This window comes from Hemitrygon akajei, chromosome 18 (genome assembly GCF_048418815.1).
Source record: "Hemitrygon akajei chromosome 18, sHemAka1.3, whole genome shotgun sequence".
NCBI lineage: Eukaryota > Metazoa > Chordata > Chondrichthyes > Myliobatiformes > Dasyatidae > Hemitrygon > Hemitrygon akajei.
In genome coordinates, this window is record NC_133141.1 from 33,796,737 (window position 1) to 33,820,766 (window position 24,030).

Consider the following 24,030-nt stretch of genomic DNA (forward strand, 5'->3'; position numbering starts at 1 on the left):
GCAGAGTTTGAACTGCGGCCAATTAGTGAACAGGATTCATTAGCAAGGGCAATTAATATAAGGCAGGGGCAAGCAGAGCGGCCATTATGTGAGTGGGCCAGTATTAGCGTGGGGAGGCTTTGGCTCATCAGGCTGAGACGAGCTCAGGCTTGGGCAAGGTAAATATCTGGTAACTCTCTTCTTCTTCTTTATTCACAAACAAGGGGAAAATTGTAGATGCTGGAAATCTAGAGCAACACACATAAAATGCTGGAGGAACTTAGCAGGCCAGGTTGCATCTCTCAAAAAGAGTACAGTTGACATTTCAGGCCAAGACCCTTCAGCAGGACTGGAGAAAAAAAGATGAGGAGTAGAGTTAAAAGGTGGGGGAACGGGAGGGAGCACCCCAAATTGAAGAGGTTTTCTAAAGGCAGGATGATGCAAGTGTGGCTGACAAGAGAAGTCAAAGCCAACATAAAAGCCAAAGAGAGGGCATATAATAGAGCAAAACTCAGTGTGAAGTTAGAGGATTGGGAAGCTTTTAAACACCAATAGAAGGCAACTAAAAAAGTTATAAAGAAGGAAAAGATGGAATACAAATGTAAACTGGCCAATAATATTAAAGAGGACACCAAAAGTTTCTTCAGATATATAAAGACTAAAAGGGAGGTGAAAGTAGATATCGGACCGCTGGAAAATGATGCTGGAGAGGTAGTAATGGGGGAGAAGGAAATGGGCAGATGAACTTAATAAGTATCTTGCATCAGTTTTCACTGTGGAAGACACTAGCAGTATGCTGGAAGGGGGCAGGTGAGTGAAGTTACAGTTACTAGGGAGACGGTGCTTGGGAAACTGAAAGGTCTAAAGGTAGACAAGTCACCTGGACCAGATGGCCCCAGAGTTCTGAAAGAGGTAGCTGAAGAGATTGTGGAGGTATTAGTAATAATCTGTCAAAAATCAATAGATTCTGGCATGGTTCCAGAGGACTGGAAAATTGCAAATGTCACCCCACTTTTCAAGAAGGGAGGGAGGCAAAAGAAAGGAAATTATAGGCCACACACACAAACACAATGCTGGAGGAACTCAGCAGGCCTGGCAGCATCTATGGAAAAGAGTATAGTCAACGTTTTGGGCCAGTTAGTCTGATCTCAGTGGCTGGAAAGATGTTGGGGTCGATTGTTAAGGGTGAGGTTTTGGGGTACTTGGAGGCACACAATAAAATAGGCCAAAGTCAGCACGGTTTCCTTCAGAAAAAATCTTGCCTGACAAATCTGAATTCTTTGAGAAAATTACAAGCAGAAGGCGTTTGACAAGGTGTCACACATGAGGCTGTTTAACAAGTTAAGAGTCCATGGTATTACAGGAAAGATTCTGGCATGGATAGAGCAATGGCTGATTGGCAGGAGGCAAAGAGTGGGAATAAAGGGATCATTTTCTGGTTGGCTGTCGGTGATTAGTCATGTTCCACAGGGGTCAGTATTGGGACTGCTTCTTTTTATGCTATATGTCAATGATTTGAATGACAGAATTGATAGCTTTGTGGCCAAGTTTGCAGACGATACGAAAATAGGTGGAGGGGCAGGTAGTGTTGAGGAAGCAGGGAGTCTGCAGAAGGTCTTAGAGAGATTAGGAGAATAGGCAAAGAAATGGCAGATGGAATACAGTGTTGGGAAGTGTATGGTCATCCACTTTGGTAGAAGAAATAAAAACGTAGACTATTTTCTAAATGGAAAGAAAATTCAAAAATCTGAGGTGCAAAGGGACTTGGGAGTCCTCGTGCAGGATTCCATAAAGGTTAATTTGCCGGTGGAGTCTGTGGTGAGGAAAGCAAGGGCAGTGTTAGCATTTATTTTGAGAGGACTAGAATATAAAAGCAAGGATGTAATGTTGAGGCTTTATAAGGCACTGGTGAGGCCTCACTTGGAGCCCTTATCTAAGAAAGGATGTGCTGACACTGGAGAGGGTTCAGTGGAAGTTCACGAGAATGATTCTGGGAATGAAAGGGTTATCATACAAGGATCAATTGGTGGCTCTGGGTATGTACTTGCTGGAATTTAGAAGAATAAGGGGGACTCACATTGAAACCCACCGAATGTTAAAGGCCTTGATAGAGTGGGTGTGGGGAGGATGTTTTCTACGGTGGGGAATCTGGGACCAGAGAGCATAGCCTCAGAATAGAGGGACGTCCATTTAGAATGGAGATGAGGAGGAATTTCTTTAGCCAGCGAGTGATGAATCTGTGGAATTTGTTGCCATAGATGGCTGTGGAGGCCAAATCTTTGGGCATATTTAAGGCAGAGGTGGATAGATTCTTGATTAGTCAGGGCATGAATGGTTATGGGGAGGAGTCAGGAGATTGGGCCTAACAGAAAAATGGATCAGCCATGATGAAATGGTGGAGCAGACTTAATGGGCCAAATTGCCTAATTCTTTAAAAACTGAAAAGCAGCTTTGTGACTGTGGATGCGTCTAAACAAAAAAAAATTGAATAGCTATCTTTGAAATGTGCACAGTTGGGTGTGGCCGAATGGGGGAGTGCTTCACCTCCAGATCTTGGTTTTGAATACAATGCCGAGGGGTGGGGAAGGATACAGAAGAAATTAGCTTAAAGTTGTTTTCAATCAATCCAATCTGTACAATTCAACTTTCTATAACTTTGTAGAACACACTTTCAACAATTTACATCCAGGTATCAAATAGTCTCAAGCATTAACTACTCTGTACAATTCGTTCCCAGCTAATACTGAGTATTACTATATACCACTTGCTCCTGATACCCTTTTGCAAATTACTCCCAGGTATCAGTTGCACACTGGACATCTTACTCCCATATACCCATTCCTTAGTCACAGCTTCACATCTGTTTTAAATGCAACACTTTACCTGAGCAGCACTTAATGTCATTTTCACTTTCTCACTCTTGGCTTCCACAGTGCGAGAGCAGAGAGCTTGTTCCAGAACAGTCTCATCGAGGTCAATCAAAGTGCAGATTTCTCTCAGTGCTGGAGATGAGAACAGAAACATACAGCTCACATCCAGGTGCTTGAACTCACAGCTTCCAGTATCATTCTGGGGAACCTGAGCTGTCTTACCTCAAAGACTGATTCACCTGTCTGAACCACAGTGGCCAGAACTGAACAGAGTACTCCAGATAGAGTCTAAACAGCCTTTTTATAAAAATTAAGTTTTACAGCTGTCATCTGGCTTCTTAACTAACATTTGAAAATGGGATTTGAATCTCTCTGCTCCTTTGCCGTTCACTGAGAAAATACTTACCTTTGATATCATCAATGTAGCAGTGATCCATCCCACTTGACTGAGATTCTGCCTTCATCGTGATGTTGCCAAGTTTAAGCACGACAGCAACAGTGTCCCAGATAGAATCCATTTCAGATTTGTCGAACCCAATGACACTCATTGCGCTCTGTAATATAACCAATGCAGTAACTGTGGATGAACCCTTCTCTTTAATATTGGTATGCTTAGAGTATAGTACTGGCACTGAAGTAAAATTACCCAACCAGAAAGCCCAAGACTTGAACTAACAATGTAGATGTTAGTTCAAATCCCACCATGGTAAATCTGGAATACAAAATAAGTCAATAACCTGTAATTTTAAAAAAATTATCTAAGTTAAAAGATCAGTCTAGCTCACTCCAGCCATCCTTGCTTTGTCTAGCCTATATGGAACTCCAAATCTGCCTGACTCTTAAACTCTTCTTGAAATGGCCTACCAAACAAGGTCTTCAACCTGAAACAATAACTCTGTTTCTCTTGTAGATGTGACCCGGCCAGCTGAGTATTTCCAACATTTTGCTTTCTTTAGATTTCCAGCATCTACAGTTTTTTTAAAAAAAATCACTCAACAATATAATTGTTGCTTCAACCTAGGCACTAAATGTGGACACTGCAAAGTCACTCCCAGCCCATACATCTTTGCAAATCCTCCTCACTAATACCCGAGGACTAGTACTCAAATTGGGAGAGCTAGCACGGGCACAGAATGAACTCTGGATGGAGGCCATCATCGAGGCTTGGAAGCACGAGCAGGCCAAGTCCAGATTCACTCTGTTAGGTAGTGAATGAACAAACACAAAGGGTAAATTTATTTGACCTTGTCCTCATCAAACAGCAGAGGCATTGTCCAGAATCATAGTATTGACAGGTGACCCCTGAACAGTCCTTGCATCTACACACTGTGGACACACTCTATGACAATCATGCTAAGTAGAATATGCCTGAACAGATAGTAAAGTTATCCAAAGCTACAGGGATTAGTTTTAGGGCAAGGAAAAAGAAGGATAGAAGGGATCTGGGGAAGAATTTTATCACTGATATCAAGATGGCACTGGTGTACATCAGCGACTCTCTGCGGGCTGCAGGAACTTGTACCAGTTTTCCTCTTAAATATACTCCTTTTCAACTACTTTCACTGCAATCTGCAGCATGTAAATTACCTCTTAACAACGGACTACAAAATTACATCAATGATCTTCAGATCTCACGTCCGAAGGTTAAATGCGGAGCAGTTAAGCATGGCGCCTTTAAGGGTTGACACCAAAGCCAAGGCCAAAAATGCAGCAGGAGAGGTGGGATTCAAACCAGGCTGAAGCGCAGAGGGATGAGGCCTCCTCTGCCTTCCAGCTTGTTGGCGAATGTACAGTCACTTGAGAATAAGATTGAGGATCTCAGGGCAAGGCTGCTGTATCAGAGGCAGATGAGGCCGATCTCAGTTGTTTGTTGCACTGAGACCTGGGTAACAGAGGATGCAGCTATCCAGCCACATTTTACTATTTTCAAAATGGATTGACCCTAGAATTCTGGTAAGGAAAGAGGTGCCGACATGTGCCTTTTGGTCAATTCTCGTTAGTGCACAGACGTTATGTCAACTTCTTGTTCCCCTGACTTAGAACAACTTACAATTAAATGTAGACCATTCTATTTTCCTCGGGGGTTCTCGTCCGTGATCCTGACCGCAATTTACATACCACCACCAGCCAATTATAAACAAGCACTCGCAAAACTGGACGATGCTGTCTGTAAACAAGGAGCATCCCGCACATTTCAAATTATAGTTGGCAACTTTAACCAGGCCTGCTTGAAGAAAAACTTGCGCAATTATCACCAGCACGTAACCTGTTCCACCAGAGGTCCTAACACATTAGACCACTGCTACACTATGATAAGGAATTCCTATTGTTCCTTCTCGAGACACCATATTGGCAAGTCGGATCATTTGTCTGTACTCCTGCTAGCTGCATACAGACAGAACCTAAAGAACAAGGCTCCAGAGATCAAGACAACCAAGAGGTGGTCACAGGAGGCAGAGGAACTGTTACAGGATTGCCTTGAGTCAGTGTATGGGGCTGTGTTCAAGAATTCATCTGATGACCTGAATGACTACATCAGACTTAAAGTTACAGACTTTATTAAAACAGCTGTGGATGAATGTGGCCCCACAAAATCATTCAGGGTTCTCCCCAACCAGAAGCCTGGGATGAACAATGAAATCTGGAACCTGCTGAGAGCCAGATCAGAGGCATTCAAGTTTGGAGATCAAGAATGCTGCAAGAGGTGCAGGTATAATCTCTGGAAAGCCTTCTCTTGGGCAAAGTGGAGATTACGGACTAGACTGGAATCAACAAGTGATGCTTGACACTGTGGCAGGGTCTGAGTGCTATTACCTTGTACAAAGTTAAATAATGTGACATAGGGGACAGCACAGCTTCACTTCCAGATGAGCTCAATGCCTTCTATGCTCACTTTGACCACCAGAACCGGGACGAACCGTCATGCACTCCCATGCATCCAGATGATCCTTTGGTCTCAGTATCTGAAGGTGACGTGCAGGCTGCCTTCAAGAGAGTGAATCTGAAGAAACCATCTGGTCCGGACGAAGTACTTGGCCAAGTACTGAAGACCTGTGATGACCATCTGGCTGGTGTATTCCCAGATATCTTCAATCTCTCGCTCTAGTAGTGTGTGGTATCAATCGTACCAGTGCCCAAGAAGAACGTGGTAATCTCTCTAAATGACTATTGCCCAGTGGCACTTACATCCACAGTGATGAAGTGTTTTGAGAGGCTGGTGTTGAAGAATATCAGCTCCTGTCTGATTGGTGACTTAGATCTGCTCCAATCCGCCTACCAAAGCAACAGATCCACATCAGATGCTATCTCACAACCCTGGAACATCTGGACAGCAAAGATGCATACATCAGGATGCTCTTCATTGACTACAGCTCAACATTCAATACCGTCATCCCCTCAAAACTAATCAGTAAACTCCAAGACCTGGGCTTCAATACCCCTTGTGCAATTGGATCCTGGATTTCCTCACTTGTAGACCCCAGTCAGTTCAGATTGGCAACAACATCTGCTCCACAATCTCCATCAGCACAGGTGCATCACAGGGATGTCTACTTAGCCCCCTGCTCTACTCGCTTTACACCCATGACTGTGTGGATAAGTACAGCTCCAATGCCATATACAAGCTTGCTGATGACACCACTGTTGTGGGCTGTTTCAGAGGGGATGATGAATCAGCACACAGGAGGAAGACTGAATACTTGGCTGAGTGGTGCAATAACAACAACCTCTCACTCAATAAGACCAAGGAACTGACTGTAGACTTCAGGAGAGGCAAACCAGAGGTCCAAGAGCCAATACTAATTGGAGGATCAGAGGTGGAGAGGGTCAGTAACTTTAAATTCCTGGGTGTCACTATCTCAGAGGACCTGTCCTGGGCCCATCATATAAATGTAATTGCAAAGAAAGCACAACAGCACCTTTACTTCCTCAGGAGTCTGTGGAGATTTGGCATGTCATCAAAAACCTTGGTAAACTTCTACAGATGTGTGGTGGAGAGTGTGCTGGCTGGCTGCATTACAGCCTGGTATGGGAACACCAATGCCTTTGAGTGGAAAATCCTACAAAAGGTAGTGGATTTGGCCCAGTACATCACGGGTAAAACCCTCCCAACCATTGAGCACATCTACATGAAACATTGCCGTAGGAAAGCAGCATCCATCATCAAAAACCCTCCCCACCCAGGCTATGCTCTTTTCTCACTCCTGCAATCAGGTAGGAGGTACAAGAGCCCCAGGACTTGCACCACCAGGTTCAAGAACAGTTACTACCCCTCAACCATCAGGCTCTTGAACAAAAGGGGATAAATACACTCATTTAAGTACTGTTATCTTGTTATTTCATGCTTGTTATTGCTATTTATTTATATCTGCATTTGCACAGTTTGTTTACAGTTAACAGTTCCTGATGTTTACAGTTACTGTTCTATAGATTTGCTAAGTATGCCCGCAGAAAAAGAATCTCAGAGTTGTCTGTGGTGACAGGTATGTACTTTGGGTGGTTGGAATCGATAACAAACTGCTTGAGGAGGTGGTGGAGGCAGAGACTCTCACAGCATTAATGAAGTATCTAGACAAGCACTTAAATCACCAAGGAATAGCAAGCTATGGACCAGTGTTGCAGAACATCCCAGTCCAACCAAGCTGTTCCAGTAGAGTTCCAACCCTGACATTCTACAGTGGCATGGAAAGTGGCCCCGGTATATCCTGTTCACAAAAAGAGAACTAGTCCAATTTGGTTAACTACTGCCTAATCAGTTTACTTTCAATCATACTGCAACAATACTATAATGCACTAATAATCTGATCATCAACGTCCAGCTTTAATTTCACCAAGACCACTTGGCTCCAGATCTCAAACACGGACTGAATTGCTGAACTCCAACAGTGATGTGAGAGTGATGACACTTGACGTTGAGGCAACATTGTGCCTGGGTCAAAATTCAACACGTTTTTTTGCAACAACACAGCTAAAAAAAAAAGGGATTTAACGTGTGTCCACATCTGTAATAATGAATGGAATTTGACCCTGGTGTTAAGAAGATCTACAGGATCTGATTCCAAATGCTGCTGTAAAATCTTCCCAGAACCAGAAAAAAAATATATCAGCAACGTGATTCAAGTGGTAATTGATAAATCCAGATTTCGGATAGTGCACAAGGCCACTGATATTTATTGTTTTTTAAAAATTATCCAAAACATGTATGTACATTCACACATGTACTGTATATTACAAAACAAAGGGAGATTTGTGTATATATTCACATATATTGAAGATATTGTATAAGTTGGATTTACATTCACAAATATATAAAGGATTGCAATCAAGCCATGCCTTTAATGTTCTTGGAACAGCTGGATGTGCTTCATAACCAGCCATGTCATTTTTTCTGCATTTTCTGTTATTTAAGCCAAATACAGTAGCTAATTTGCGCAGAGCAAAACTTCTATAAGCAGCAATGTGATCATCTCTCTTTGCAGTGTTCAGGGAGAATTCCCCTTACTTCTGATTGTGGCTGTGGATCTTCTATACCTGCCTTAGAGGGCAGGCAGGATCGTAGTTTGCAGATCTACTGCTAAAATGGCACATTTGGCAATGCGACACTCTCTCAGTACTGTAGTAGGTTGGAATTAAAATTAGTCACGTGTACTGACGCACAGTGAACAGATGGTCTTGCACACTGTCCATACAGATCAGATCATTACACAGTGTATTGATGCAGTACAGGGTAAAACAATAACAGAATGCAGAATGAAGTGCACCAGCTACAGAGAAAGTGCAGTGCAGCCAGACAATAAGTGCAAGTATCGTAAGGTCAAGAGTCATCTTATCATACAAGGGAACCAGTCAATAGTCTTATAACAGTGAGGCAGAAGCTGTCCTTGAGCCTTGGTAGTACATATTTTCAGGTTTTTGTGTCTTCTCCCCAATGGGAGGGGGTGGGGGAGAAGAGAGAACGTCCAAGGTGGGAGGGGTCTTTGATTATGCCTAACTGAGGTAGCAAGAAGCCAAGTCCATAGACTGGAATTTGAGCTCATAACATTCTGACTCAGATGAGAGATGAGCAATGAGTCAAGGGTCAGACTACTATAAATTTAAACATTTGTATAGATATTCCATGAAGCTCTTGTACATTTTCTTTGCCTCATATTTGTGAGTAAAGTGCATTAAGCATCAAAGTTTTCAGCATGACCATGCTTGGATTGGATCAGATTTGCCCTTGGAGTCCATAGAGTCATTGATTTATGGTACTGGAGAGGATGAACACAACAAGATAAAATGAGGGACCACTCGGCCCCTCAAGCCTACACCATCATTCAATATGATCATGGCTGATCTAAGCTGACCTCAATTCCTCTCCTGTGCTAGTTCACCATATTCGTTAGTCTCTCAAATATTTATCTATCTCCACCTTAAGTATGTCCAATGATTTGACCTCTACCACTCTCAATGGTGGAGAATTCTGAAGATTTGCCACCCTCTGACGGAAGAAGTTTCTACACACTTCAGTTTTAAGTGGTTAGTCCAACATTTTGTAATTCTCATACTACTGGAAATATCTCCACATCTGCCCTGTCAAGCCCCTTTAAGGATCTTGTATGATTCAGTAAGATCATCCCTCAATTTTCTGAAATCCAAAGGATACAAACCCAAACTATCTAGCCTCAGAGCTCCAGGATGTTCAGATGCCCAAAGCCATATTACCCCGTGGGGGTCAGACAGTCCCCATGGGTGAATCATGGGGTTGTCAGAAAAGAAGAAAGGATGTGCAGCCAATAAAGCCTACACTGACTCTCTGAAAGAACAATCTTTCAGTCCCATTGTTCAACTTCTCCCCCCACAGTCCTTCAAATTATTCTCCTTCAAATGTCTCAATTCCATCTTTAAAGTACCCACCACCCTTTACAGCAGTCAACTCCATAAGTCACTGTCCAAAAAGTTTTGCCTCACATCACCCTAGCTCTTTTGTAAATCATCTTGACATTGCCCACTTTCGTTCTTGATCCTTCCATCTCTTTTGTGACCTTCTCCCTTGCCCAACTCTGTCCAGAGCCTTTATGATCTTGTACAGCTCTATCAAATCACCCACTTCTTCTCCGCTGTAATGAGATCAACCTTGGCTTCTCAACATTAACTTAAGTTTCTCACTCCTGATCGTTCCACTCAATTTTCACTGCACCCTCTCTTTCTGAGCAGAATCAAGATCAATTGTCCAATTCCACACAATATTTTTAATACAAATCCAATATAACTTCCCTATTTTTGTGCTCTGCCACTGTTTGTAAAGACAAAAATAATGTATACTTTCTAAAGGTCACTTTTTTGAATGTTTCTTGCCACATGCAAAGATTTGTGTATGTATTCCCCAAAGAGAGATCCCTCGTTTCTCAACTCCTTTAGAAATGGGATGAGCTGAACTGATCTCATAACCTATGGACACTTTCAAGGAGTCTACAACACATGTTCTTGATATTTATTGCTTATTTATTTATTATTATTATTTTGGGTTTTTTAATTTTTGTATTTGCATAGTTTGTTGTCTTGCACATCAATTGGTTGTCTTTGTTGGGTGCCGATTTTCAATTATTCTATTTTACTTCTTTGTATTTACTGTGAATGACCACAAGAAAATTAATCTTAGGGTTGTATATGGTGACATATATATACTTCAATAATAAATTTACTTTGAACTTTGTACCACATACTTCATATTACCTCTCCTTGAACTTCCTCCAAATGCCTCACCCATATAGTGCTTTGCATTAAACTGCATCTGCCACACGTAAGCCCATTCCACCAGACCGAATAATCCTTTTACAATATTATGTAATGCATTGCCCAAGCTATGTGTCACCTACAAATTTAAAAATGGTTCCCTGTACATGCAAGTCCGAGTTATTAATAAGCAGCAAGAAAAGTAGTGACTTTGGTACCAATGCTTGAGGAACAGCAATGCATACTTTCCTCCAAACTAAAACATGACCATTCACAAAGTATTTGACTCTGATTTCAAAGCACATTTCATATTCATGCTGCTTCTACCTTGTTTATTCCAGAGGCTTCAATTCTGACGACAATCATTCTGTGGCCTTTCAAAAATCCATATGATTGCACTGCCCCTATCAACCATCAGCAACTAAACCGACTTCACTGATCCACTCCTATCAAAATAATTTTGCCCAATTGTTTCAAACAGATTGAGCAAAATTGAACTGACTGGACTTTAATTACTTGATTTACCTTCACAGGCTTTTTAAACGAACATACAATATTTGTATTCCTCCTGTTCTCTGGCACCAGCTCATTAGTTGATGACTGGAAATTCATGGCAATAATTCCCTCAGCATGCATTGAGTCTAGACCAGGTCATTTGTCTACCTTAAGTTCAGCCATGCTTTTGACTTCCTCTTCTTTATCAAATATTATGACTTTGGCTGCATCATCTTCCTTGGTTAAAAAAAATAAAAAATAGAAAAATCCAACGAATAATTGGTTGTCAATGTCAAAGGCCAGGGAACATATCAATCAATCTGCCCACTCAATGTCAGTGCAACAAGCAAGCAGCAATAACTTGACAGAAGTATGTGTTTATATGGGGGCAGTGGGTAAAGATTGAATTTTGATTTCAGCAAAGAACAGGTGTCTGATGTCAAATTTCATAGCTGGACATCTTGCTGATGGTCCACACATCCAATGTTTGATCTGGATACTCCTCAAATAATCTAGATCACCTACATATAGTCCAGGTTGCTTGAGTACAGTGTGCAGACCTTGCTAACAATCCAAGTATCCCAGACACATCAAATCGATTCCAGCAGGTAGGATGCTATTATTGTTTAGTCAACTCCTCATTTTACAAAGGAAGACTTGTACTTGCACTCTTCAATTTCAGACTTTTGATGTTTGCAAGGTTTTAAAAGTAATAACTTTTATCTTAGAGTCAGTTTCCTAGATCGTTGGTGGGAATTATGCTGCTTGGGATTATCATTCCCTTTCTAAACACAACACACTTACTTTAACTGCATCAAAGTTGGCAGCATCGTTGACTCCGGTCAGTGATGTTTTGTCCGAGTTCAGGTAAACGTACTGATTACCATCTCTTAGCACCTTAAGTCGTTCTGTGGAGAAAAGGTGTGTGAATGATTATTCTGAGAATTGTGCTTATGTGAGTTGATAAATTTAGAAGTGGAAGAAAAGGAAATGATATTTATTGGCGCTAACATGCTTCATTACATGTAATGCCAAAACAAGGGATGGTGATATGTATAAATCCCTTCACAGTTTGTTTCTGATCTCAATTACAGAGGCAAGGGAGCCTCCCAGCAAAACCAGTGATCGGTACAGTATTTTTGTTTATTTAAAGATACAGCATAGTAACAGGCCTTTTCACACCAACAAGCCTGTGCCGGATAATTAACCTGCACGTCTTTGGAATGTGGGAAGAAACCAGAGGACCCAGAGGAAACCCACACAGTCATGGAGAGAATGTACAAACAATGGTGAACTGAACCCAGGTCACTGGCACTGCAATCGTGTTACGCCAACTGCTAAGCCACCATGCCATTTTGTATGTACAGATCATTGAGAAAGTAACTCAAAGTGAGTCTTACTTCAGTGGTTGGTAAGTTGATGGAGAAGATCCTGAGAGGCAGGATTTATGAATATTTGGAGAGGTATAATATGATTAGGAGTAGGTAGCATGGCTTTGTAAAGGACAGGTCGTGCCTTACGAGCCTGATTGAATTTTTTGAGGATGTGACTAAACACATTGATGAAGGTAGAGCAGTAGATGTAGTGTATATGGATTTCAGCAAGGCATTTGATAAGGTACCCCATGAAAGGCTTATTGAGAAAGTAAGGAGGCATGGGATCCAAGGGGACATTGCTTTATGGATCCAGAACTGGCTTGCCCACAGAAGGCAAAGAGTGGTTGTAGACGGGTCATATTCTGCATGGAGGTCGGTCACCAGTGGAGTGCCTCAGGGATCTGTTCTGGGACCCTCACTCTTCATGATTTTTATAAATGACCTGGATGGGGAAGTGTAAGAATGGGTTAGTAAATTTGCTGACGACACAAAGGTCGGAGGTGCTGTGGATAGTGTGGAGGGCTGTCAGAGTTTACAGCAGGACATCGATAGGATGCAAAACTTGGCTGAGAAGTGGCAGATGGAGTTCAACCCAGATAGGCATGAAGTGGTTCATTTTGGTAGGTCAAATATGATGACAGAATATAATATTAATGGTAAGACACTTGGCAGTGTGGAGGATCAGAGGGATCTTGGGGTCCGAGTCTATAGGACACTCAAAGCAGCTGTGCAGGTTGACTCTGTGGTTAAGAAGGCATACGGTGCATTGGCCTTCATCAATCGTGGGATTGAGTTTAAGAGCTGAGAGGTAATGTTACAGCTGTATAGGACCCTGATCAGGCCCCACTTGGAATACTATGCTCAGTTCTGGTCACCTCACTACAGGAAGAATGTGGAAACTATAGAAAGGGTGCAGAGGAGATTTACAAGGATGTTGCCTGGATTGGGGAGCATGCCTTATGAGAATAGGTTGAGTGAACTTGGCCTTTTCTCCTTGGAGCAACAGAGGATGAGAGGTGACCTGATAAAGGTGTATAAGATGATGAGAGGCATTGATCGTGTGGATAGTCAGAGGCTTTTCCCCAGGGCTGAAATGGCTAGCACGAGAGGGCACAGTTTTAAGGTGCTTGGAAGTAGCTACAGAGGAGATGTCAGGGGTAAGTTTTTTTACGCAGAGAGTGGAGAGTGCGTGGAATGGGCTGCCAGCGACGGTGGTGGAGGCGGTTACAATAGGGTCTTTTAAGAGACTCCTGGATAGGTACATGGAGCTTAGAAAAATCGAGGGCTATGGGTAACTGTGGTGAACTACATATACCTGTCTGGACACGCCCCCCCCCACCCCCGCTGACTGCCCCTGTGGCTCCTCCCACAGACCCCTGTATAAAGGTGATTGGAGGCACTGCTCCTCCCTCAGTCTCCAGGATGTAGTATGGTGGTCACTCACTGCTCGTTCCTTCTTCCAGTCAATAAAAGCCGAGACCTCGCCTTTACGTCTCAGAGAGAGTTATTGATGGTGCATCAGTAACCCTAGGCAATTTCTAAAGAAAGTAAATGTTCGGCACATCATTGTGGGCCGAAGGGCCTGTATTGTGCTGTAGGTTTTCTATGTTTCTGTGTACTTTGTCCTCATTCTGGGGATATGGGCATTGCATTTATTGCCCAGTCCCTATTGGCCACATTTGATTTGTCAGCAGAGACTCACTGTCAATGCTCACCAGGATGTGTAAATGAGATTCTTGGAGGAGAGTGGGCATCCTTTGGGATTACCCTATCCAGAAACTGCTCTGAGCTAGCATTTCCAGGATGGAAGAATACTAATCTGTCCCTGAATCTTTTGGGCAAGGTTGAGGAGATGAGGCCCCATCAATGAAATAGGATGTGCGTTGGGAGAAAGCTTTGGAGGGCAGGAGACAGATTAGTAACACTCACCCAGCATCTCAGGTGACCCCCCTGCCAACAGCTGGTAGAAGATGTGGAAATTCCTCTCCCCTTTCAGACGCTTGACAACACGAGACTTTTCCAGGAGATCTGAAACACCCAAGCCGTCAAAGCTCAAAACAAAGCTCACGTTTGCCTTTACTCACCTTCTGCTTTCGCACTCAGATAAAATGCTTAAATTCACAGTATACAAAATTAAATGCAACACACTAAAGACCAATAAAAGTCACTAAATCAGAGGTAGAAATGAAGCAGCATTTGGCACTTTTTAGCTCATCTCTTACGAAAGATCCAGTGCCCACATTTCTAAAGGACAGATCTCAGTTACTTCTCGACTCCTTTCTTGTCCACTGGTGACCACTTTTAAAAAACATCCTTTAAATATTTTAACTCCTCTTGTTACACTACTGGAATAAATATTTTACAGGGAACATGGATGAATGAAGCAGACGAGTGCATTACTAGTGTAAAAATATCGTTTCATCTGGCACTGCGTCAGACAGGCCCAGCCTTTGCATGCAAAGCTCAGTGAGCTAAAAATTTCAACTGTTCTGCCAAGACAAAAGCCTTAATCCAGACTGGGAATGTGAATCTCCACTGCGTGAGAGTGGAACTTCATTTTCCCGCTTGTAGAACCTTTTGAGAATGTACCAATCACCATTGAGCCACGGGAGATTGTAGTTTCCGGATTCTCACCTGTGACAGACAGAACCCATGCACAGCTCTTGCACTATTCCAGTCAGATTCTACTCTTGAAAGCATACCTCCAGACCCCAGCCTCAGTGGCTACTGCCAATTCCAGCAGTGAACCTCACCTGCTCTGAGCACCTGTTGGGATACAAGCACCACTGGAACTGTGCTCAGATACACAGAGGAGAGGGTAGGGTTTCCTCCTCAGGTTATGAAACGTTTGACAACACCAAAACTACTGCAGATTTGGACACAACTTGATTAGGACTTTCTATCCATTTATTACAAGAGCATCTATAGGTAAAAGACCAGTGTTTCTCTTGCACCTTTTGTGACCACTGATCATCCCAAAAATGGGGATTTTGTCACCAATGAAGTATTCTGAGGTGTTATCATTATTGTAATACAAGAAACATCAGCAAACTCCTAAAACTGGCCATTTTTTCTCTCTCTCTTACCTTTTAAGGGAAGATAAGGGAGCGTAGAAGCCCAGATGACCAGACTCAAGAACAGCTTCTTTCCCACTGTTACCAGACTGCTGAACCAATCCATTCTTTCACATCCCCTCGCTGGTGGTGCTGCCACATTCACAATCCCTAAATCCGACCTCTTCTGTTATTGTTACCTGAGCATTTCTTTTTGCATTACTTCAGTTTGCACTACGATACTTTGCTGTATTTATTATTACAACGTGCACTGTTTATTCAATGAACTTCACACGAGCAAAGAATTTCATTGCACCCTATGTATATGACAATAAATGAAACTAATCTGAATTTGAAAGGCAGTGTCTCTCAATTTAATTACTCTAACACCTTGATACTGATGGAGGCTAGCAGTTTACAAAAGCAATGTTAAAAATCTGCACATTATTTTTGGAAAAATGACAGACAATTGATCACAGGATTGTCCTTTAAAGCAACTGGCACATAGCCCAGTTGCCCTAGGGAAGATGAAGGTCTTTCTATTCCATTGCCACCCCCAATTACTATGCAACCATAGCCATTTTTAAATGCTGGTCAGCCTTGTGTTATCTATTGTCTATCATTTTGACCTTGAATCTTTAATGGCTGCAGAGAATAATTAGTAATTGTTACCCAGGGTTTCTTAAAAGCAAAACACTACAAAAAGTTGGGCAATGTGAAAGTACTTCAATCAAAGTTAACACGGGCTGCATTTAAACTTTCCACAATTTGCTGTGCACATATTAACCATAAGGCCATAAGACATAGGAGGAAAAGTAGGCCATTTGGTCCATTGAGTCTGCTCCCCCATTCCATCAAGTTTGATTTATTAACGCTCTCTACCCTGCCTTTTCCCCCTTAGCCTTTGACATCCTTACTAAGCAAAAACATCACTATCTAACTGACTCACTGCCTACATGATAACAGTCACTAAACTAAAAAATTCCTTTCCATTGCCCTAGGGAAACCTATGGTTATACTTCCAAACTGCAAAATACACTGGATTTTTCCCTTGGGAACACAGTCAAAAGGGAAGTGAGAGTTCTAAGGAGAGAGAAATCCTAAGCAAGGATGTGAATGTCCCTCCTATCAATTTTATGGGATAATATTTCAAACAGCAAACACATCAGAGATAGTGCATTCATAATACATTTTAATCAAAGGCCATAGACAGCTCTAAACCCAATTTGCAGTTGTTGACTTACATGGATTACCTCTCAAAGTCCACCAATAATCATTAACAGGAATTGGTTTTGGATTTGCAGATAAGGAAGATTGTATCCACCTAAATTGATTCTTGGACCTCCGACCCGAGTGTTATCATCATTTATCATGCTACTGATCTCTAACCCACATAGAGGTGTTGAATTCTTTCATGAAACTTAAGTGGAGCTTATGTATAGCTCAAGGTCTCTTTACCCTTTGATACTTCAACACCAGACATAAACAACATGCCATCAAAATTGTTCCACAATGAGCAGTAGGTATTTCTATATTGAACTTATATGCCTCTGACTGGCACTACTGGGTATCTGCTTCAATTCAGTTTGCATTACCTTACAAGTCCATCCTCGCCAAGTTTAATACCATCTGTGAGGACCCTTCATCAGGACAGACCAATCCTGATGAGGGTCTTGGCCCAAAACGTCAACTGTTTATTCATTTCCATAGAAGCTGCCTGACCTGCTGAGTTTCGCCTGTATTTTGTGTGTGTTGCTGTTTCTCCCTATTCCTCGGGCAGTACAACCTTTGATATAGAGCATCTTGGATGCTCAAGAACATCACATTATAAAATTTTATACTTGGTACATTTGATCCAGCAGAAAATAATTGATTAGTCAGGGCCATTCTCCCATCTGAAGCGCTTGGCCGCTCTTTACTGGAGTTTTATCAAGGCCACTCTTTTACTTTCATGGGTGAATGGATGAAATGATGCAACTGTTCACCCAGAATTAGAAATCTGGGACCAGGTTACAGACATCTTACAGGAGCAACAGCGAAGGCTCTTCTACATAAATAGGTACAGGAAGAATGTGGGGGTAAGCCTTTTGTTTTTATGCAGTGATGACCTTGAACTAAGGGGTAGGGAGAACAGGCGCAATAAGGGTTTTAAAGGGGAACAGGGAGAGCCACTGGGGGAAAAAATAACTTGCATGCCTTTGGGTTGCTCTACAGAAACCTCATACAGACAAGATGGACTAAATGCTCTTCTTCACTGCAACACATCTATTTTTGATTTTCTGTAAATGCTAAATGTATTGCCAGAACTCCCACTATCTGCCGCTGCGATAACCTTACTTAGTTTGTACGTTTTTGTTTCTGTGAGACTTCAGTGATACTGCCACAAATCACAGAAGCCCTGTTGTGCAAGGCATTAACCAGAAAGATATATATTGCATTTTATATTTGCTGCATCTTATTATTTGCTGCCTTGGTCGTGTTGATGGTTTGCAATTCATTGTCTGTATGTTGCCCATCACCAACACTGTCTCCACAAGTCCTCCACATTCAGTGGAAGGACAGGTGAAGCAATGTTAATGGCCTGTCCAGGCCACCATCTGGGCAGGTTATGCCCAGCACCAGGCTGCCAAAACAGAAGCCCTGCCATGCGAAACATTTACCAGGTGGATAGAGGAAAAAAATCAAGCATGTGCTCAAAGCCTCCTTGAAAAACCATTCCCACTGACTCCAAGTGGAGCAACAGTGTTCTGGATGATTTTGGAAACTTCAAGTCCATACATCAAGCCACCTACTGTCCCCATCTGTTAAAGTTTGCAGTTCCTACTTTGAGTCCTGAGGTGGCTGGTGAGACTGTAAATCTGAAGTAGACACAAATTATCCTTGATCCAGAGGGACTCCCTAAGGAGAAGGAATGGAATTGTTGACTGGGTTACTGTTCACTCCTAGTTATTTGCAGACATTTTACAGATAGCCGTTTGCTGACTATTACTGCCAACAGTTGGCTGTTCACCAGCAGCCTACTGCCAGCTGTTTGCAGACTTTGTTGCCACCCTTGCTATTTGACAGTTGCTCGTTTCCAGCTGTTTGCTGCTCTACCATCCATCCACTGGCTTTGCTGCCAGCTGTTTGCTGAAATGATACCAGCTGCTGGCCTTTTCTGGCTTTGCTGCCAGCTGTTTGCTGAAATGATACCAGCTGCTGGCCCTTTCTGGCTTTGCTGCCAGCTGTTTGCTGAAATGATACCAGCTGCTGGCCTTTTCTGGCTTTGCTGCCAGCTGTTTGCTGAAATGATACCAGCTGCTGGCCTTTTCTGGCTTTGCTGCCAGCTGCTTGCTATTTGGCCAACAATTTGCACACTTCACAGCCAGTTAGTTTCTATTTGTCTGCTGCTTGTGCTTTACCGGTCAGCTGTTTATTTCCTGCTGCATACGCTGCTGACAATTTGCTGCGCTGCCAGCTGTTTGCAGATTTGCTTGCCAGTTTTTTGCTATTTCTGGTTATATGCGTATTGGCACTGCGAGCAGAATGCGTTCTCCCAGCTGTACGTTGCCAGCTTTGTTATTCGTTGACTATTTTCTGCCAGGATTGTGCTGACCGATGCAGCTAGTTGTTTGATATTTGCTAACTGTTTGCAGCCAGTTATTTTGTATTTACTGACTGTCAATAGTTCGCTGCCAGGCACTTCCTGTCTGTAGATTATGTGCTGTCAGCTATTTGCGGAATATTACTGCCAGATGTTTAATATTTGCTGACTCTTCGTTGCCAACTGTTGCTGGCTATTTCACTCTTTGCAGTTTGCTCTCAGCTGCTTATTGACTACTTTCTGACTGTTTGCTTGTCCATTGCTGTTAATGGTGCATTACACTCGGTTCCTATTACTGGTTGACTGCTCCAAGATGACTGGTTGACATCAGTCATATCTTCCGCTAGTTGCTATCACAAATCTCTGTTCCAGTTTTCATGCATTTATTTCCTCTTCGGCTCATCAACCATTGTGAATATTATTGTTCAAACAAAATGGAACACTTTAAAAAGTTTAGTCACTCCTGGTTGATGGCCTGTGAGATGTTTTTCTGGACTATTTTTAGGTATTACATTGCCAAACAAATCTATAAAAGCATTGCTAAAATGTCATTAATTGTAAGCTGCGCAATATGTACTTTCAGTGTAAGCAATATCTAAAATGCTTTACTAAGACACCAGTAAAAAATAGAACTCACACAGAGTTTCATATAATAGTAAACAAATTTGACTCTTTCAGACCTAGTTAAACAGTGATCTAGATTATCATCATCCAGGTAACCCTCAAATTTACCTTCCCATAACCAATCTCATTTTTAACTGGTAGTGTTGAAACTCATATGGGTGCATTGTGTCTGAGTTGGTTGGGTTAACATTTTAAAGGCATTCCCTGTATTTCACTTGCTTCCAAGTGCTATAACTCAGAATTTCATCACTTGCTCCTCCATAAAACTCTGGCACATGTACCAGGCCTCCCTAGCATTGGTTGGTTTTGTACCTTTTGTCCCAGTGCAGGACCTTCCATTCACAAATCTGAAAAGGGGCATACAGTAGATAAACAAGAGTAGGAAAAGAGCATTCTATATCTCAATACCATATACCTCCCATTACCCTTTGATGCTCTTGTGTCTATCTCCTTCTTGAATATATTAAGCAAAGTGGTCTCCATTGCCTTCTATGGGAGAGAATTCCATAGGCTCACCACCCACTGAGTGAAGAAATTTCACCCTAACTGAGTTCAAAATATCTTACATTCCATCCCAAGTTTGGGACACCTGGTTCTAAACTCCTCAGCCAGGGAAACAAATTCCCGATCTAGTCTGTTTATCTACTGTGTGTCAGGATTTTAGGCATTTCAATAAGATCTCCTCTCATTCTTACGAACTCCAGCAGGGACAGTTGACCCTTGTATGTCAATTTCACTAGCCAAGGAATCAGTCTGGTGAATTTTTGTGGTGCTTCCTCCATAACAAATATATCTTTCCCTAGGTAAGGAGAGAGAAACTGCACACACACTGCAGGCTAGGTCTCACTTAGTTCCTGTATACTTGTAACATAAATTAATAGCCTACACCATTTTATCTTCAGTCACAAAGGGGGTATTATAGAGACCAACCTAGATTATTTAGTGTCATCAAATATAATTCAAATTTTCCCTCTGTCTCACCCCTTGGGAGCATATTTTGGGGAAGTGGTACTGAGACTTATGTGGGACTTAAGCTGGGTATATCAGATGGCTCAAATGATCTCAGGAGTTATTACCTGATAACATAGAACCTCAGAAATAAATTAGGAAATTCCATGAAATATCCAGCAACCAATGTCACTATTTAGCCTTAAAAATGTCTGCAATATGCTTTCTCCTTGTCTGCACTCATGTCTGCAGATAGTAGGGTTTCATCTCCTAGACTGTTCACTGAGCCTTGGACAGCTAGATTTTTAGCTGGTACGGTTAATTTTGCACAAGAGAGATGTAATAATTATATTTTCTTTGTGTTCGTGTGCAATCTCAACATCCCAGAGTACATTACCAGACAGAAAATTTAGTGTAAGTGAAAGAATACTGCAATCAATAGCCTGTACCTTCCTTTTTGGAGTTGAGCTTTTGAACTGCCTGTACGACCTGGTATTTTTGTGGTGTGAACTGAAGTCTTGAAGGTGCAAGATGGTGGTGGTGTGCTGTGCATGGGTCAAATCGCGGTGACAGGGCCTGAGCCTGAGAGTGTATCGAAGCAGCGGGGCCCGAGACCAAGAGCAAGGAGAGCAACTCCGAGGTTTGACCAAATTAAGTGCAGGGCCAGATTGAAAAGTTCAGGGTGTTGGGGCCAGAGGTGAGAGATGAAGCCAGTATTCAGCTTGCTGGTCCGCAAGGTTTACTCATCTCTGCGCTGAACCGAGACTGACTGATTTTGTGACTCACTTTCGTGAACTTCAATCTTACTTTTCTTGTTTGGACGATTTGATTTTTTTCCTGCACTTTGGGTGTTTGACGGTCTTTTTTAAAGGGTACTACTGGGTTTCTTTGTTTTGTGGCTGCCTGTAAGGAGACAAATCTCAGGGATGTATATCTGTACATATCCAGAAGCTGACTCCATGCTAACAAAGGAGCAGAATATAACCAATGGTCCGAACCAAGAATGAAATTGCAAGTACGTATATCAGAGGCAACTGTGTAGAAGTGTGGATAGTGTGGCAATTGCAGTAAGGCATGATGTCCAAGCAAGGATAGATTGCAGACAGCCCAGGCAAGAAAGGTCTTTAAAGAGCACAGCCTCCCTTTCCACACCAGGTTATGCTTACTAGAGACAAGGTAAGAATATAATGAAAGGGTGTGAAACCCACACCAACTGAGGGGCAATTGCTTTACTAACTTCAAAATATCGAAGTATCATCAGTTGTAGCTTGGAGTTTCTATTGACTTCTAACACCTCCATTATGAATGGCAACTGATCTTGCAAGTAAGGAATTCAAACATGCACTGTTTACTAATTGGTCAATATCTGTAACTGCTAGCCCACTCTGTATTAAAAACGGCATTTCCCTGTTCAGAATTCAGAACAGTGTGGGTGACAGGGGCCAAGTAGAATAAAGTACGATTGAGGAATGAGTGAGTTTTCAGACTTCAGAGAAAAGGGTTCAAGAATACTCATTCTTGGTGCCCTGTTCAGTAGCCAGTCTTGGCCGTGCTGGGCATCTCCTTATGGAGGCAATTAGTAAGATACATTGCCCAAGTTATATCTTGTAGGTTCTTGCATATCACCCGAAAGGGTGAATGAGCTGAGGTTTAAGGAATATTCCTCGCTTGGCCTTTTGTTAGCAGAGGGTCAAATACAGGGCTATCAAGGAGCAGGATGACTTCATTATAAAGAGCTGCACTTACAGTTACTGATGACTCCACCCAATGGATCGCCTTTGAAGTCAAATTCAATGTCCATGTATTTTCCCTGAACATGGAAACAGTTAATAAAAAATATAAATGCAAGAATTTATTTACTTACTAATTTATTTACTATTTATTTACTAATGCCCAGAAGAAAACTCACTGTAAATAACAAATTCCGCTTCCCTCACCCCATCTTAAATGACTTCCTGTCCAACATTACCGGGAGAGCACCCCCACCCCCAGCCACCACCTTCTCATGGAGAACAGCTGTAGTTTCCATTCAGTCACTTTCTCACAGAGAACACAACTGCCATCTGGTGTTGCTAAGAGATAGGCTCCGTCAGACCAAAAATTGCCCATTATAGATAAATGAAATATGAGGTTATTGGGTAGAACTGCACAATACTTTTAAAAAATTAATCCAATTAATTCTCTCCATATCCAAAATCCTCATTCCCCTTCCCTCACCCATATGAATCAGCTAGTAATACGTACAAATCTGGAGGAGTTATCATTCCGTATGGTCTTGGCATTCCCGAAAGCTGTGAAAAGAAGGATTTAAACTATAACCAGGATTGGCTTCATGAGAAGAAATCAGCAATTATACAGAGTGAAGGGAAACACAGTCAATAGGGTTGATTCTCCCACTACAGTGCATCCTTGACCTTACTGAGGTTATGGATCGGAGGCTGGCAGCCGAGGCCTCTGCCAGGTGATCTGTCTCATTACAGATTAAAGAGTGACGCCGGCAGAGGTCGTTCTCAAGGGGCAGCAATCGGTTCATTGGTGACGTGGCACGAGGTTCAAAAGGAGCTCGGGCACTTTTTTTTATGCCCTCGGCAGGCGACGATCAGTGCGGGGCCAATAAAAAGAAAGGAGGTGTACAAGAGAATGAGGAGGCGATAGACCGCAGCTACAGGGAGGTAGTCACCCCTAGGTTGCAGGAGACTGGTCTCTGGATGACTGTCAGGAGAGGAAAAGGGAATAGGCAGCCAGTGCAGAGTACCCCTGCAGCCGTATCTCTTAACAACAATTATACCATTTTGGATATTGCTGGAGGTGGGGGGGGGGGGGCTATAGGGGGAAGCTGCAGATGACCAGCTCTCTGGCATTGAGTGTGTCTCCATGGCTCAGAAGGGAAGGGAGGTGAAGAGGAGTGCAGTAGTGATGGGGGATTCCATAACTAGAGAAGCAGAAAGCAGATTCTGTGGACGTGACAGAGACACCTGGATGGGACTTTACCTCCCAGGTGCCAGGTCAGGGATGTGTCGAATCAGGTCCACAGCATTCTGAAGGGGGAGGATGGACAGCCGGACATCTTGGTACATACTAGCACCAATGACATAGGTAGGAAAAGGGATAAGGTCCTGAAGAGAGAATATAAGGAATTAAGCAGAAAGTTGAAAAACAAGAACTCAAGGGTAGTAATTTCTGGATTTCTGCCCATGTCACATGCCAGTGAGAGTGGAAATAGGATGACTAGGCAGATGAATGTGTGACTTGGAACTGGGTTCGGTTATCTGGATCATTGAGATCTCTTCTGGGGAAGATACAACTTGTACAAAAAGGACGGGTTACACCTGAACCCGAGGGGGACTAATACCCTTGCGGATGCATTTACTAGAGTTGTTGGGGAGGGT

General features: G+C 42.5%; 1 protein-coding gene across 2 annotated transcripts in view; it reads right to left on the reverse strand.

Annotated features, from left to right (window-relative positions):
• The window catches only part of LOC140741286 (unconventional myosin-Ib-like), a 74,746-nt gene that overhangs the window by 30,299 nt on the left and 20,417 nt on the right, over window positions 1–24,030 (reverse strand). For both annotated transcript variants that reach the window (XM_073071307.1, XM_073071306.1), the window contains exons 6-11: window positions 22,886–22,932; window positions 22,388–22,451; window positions 14,363–14,461; window positions 11,862–11,965; window positions 3,256–3,403; window positions 2,863–2,981 (exon numbers count right to left, since the gene is read on the reverse strand). In XM_073071307.1, coding sequence (XP_072927408.1) covers window positions 2,863–2,981; window positions 3,256–3,403; window positions 11,862–11,965; window positions 14,363–14,461; window positions 22,388–22,451; window positions 22,886–22,932 — 581 coding nt within the window. The remainder of the gene's footprint in view (window positions 1–2,862; window positions 2,982–3,255; window positions 3,404–11,861; window positions 11,966–14,362; window positions 14,462–22,387; window positions 22,452–22,885; window positions 22,933–24,030) is intronic.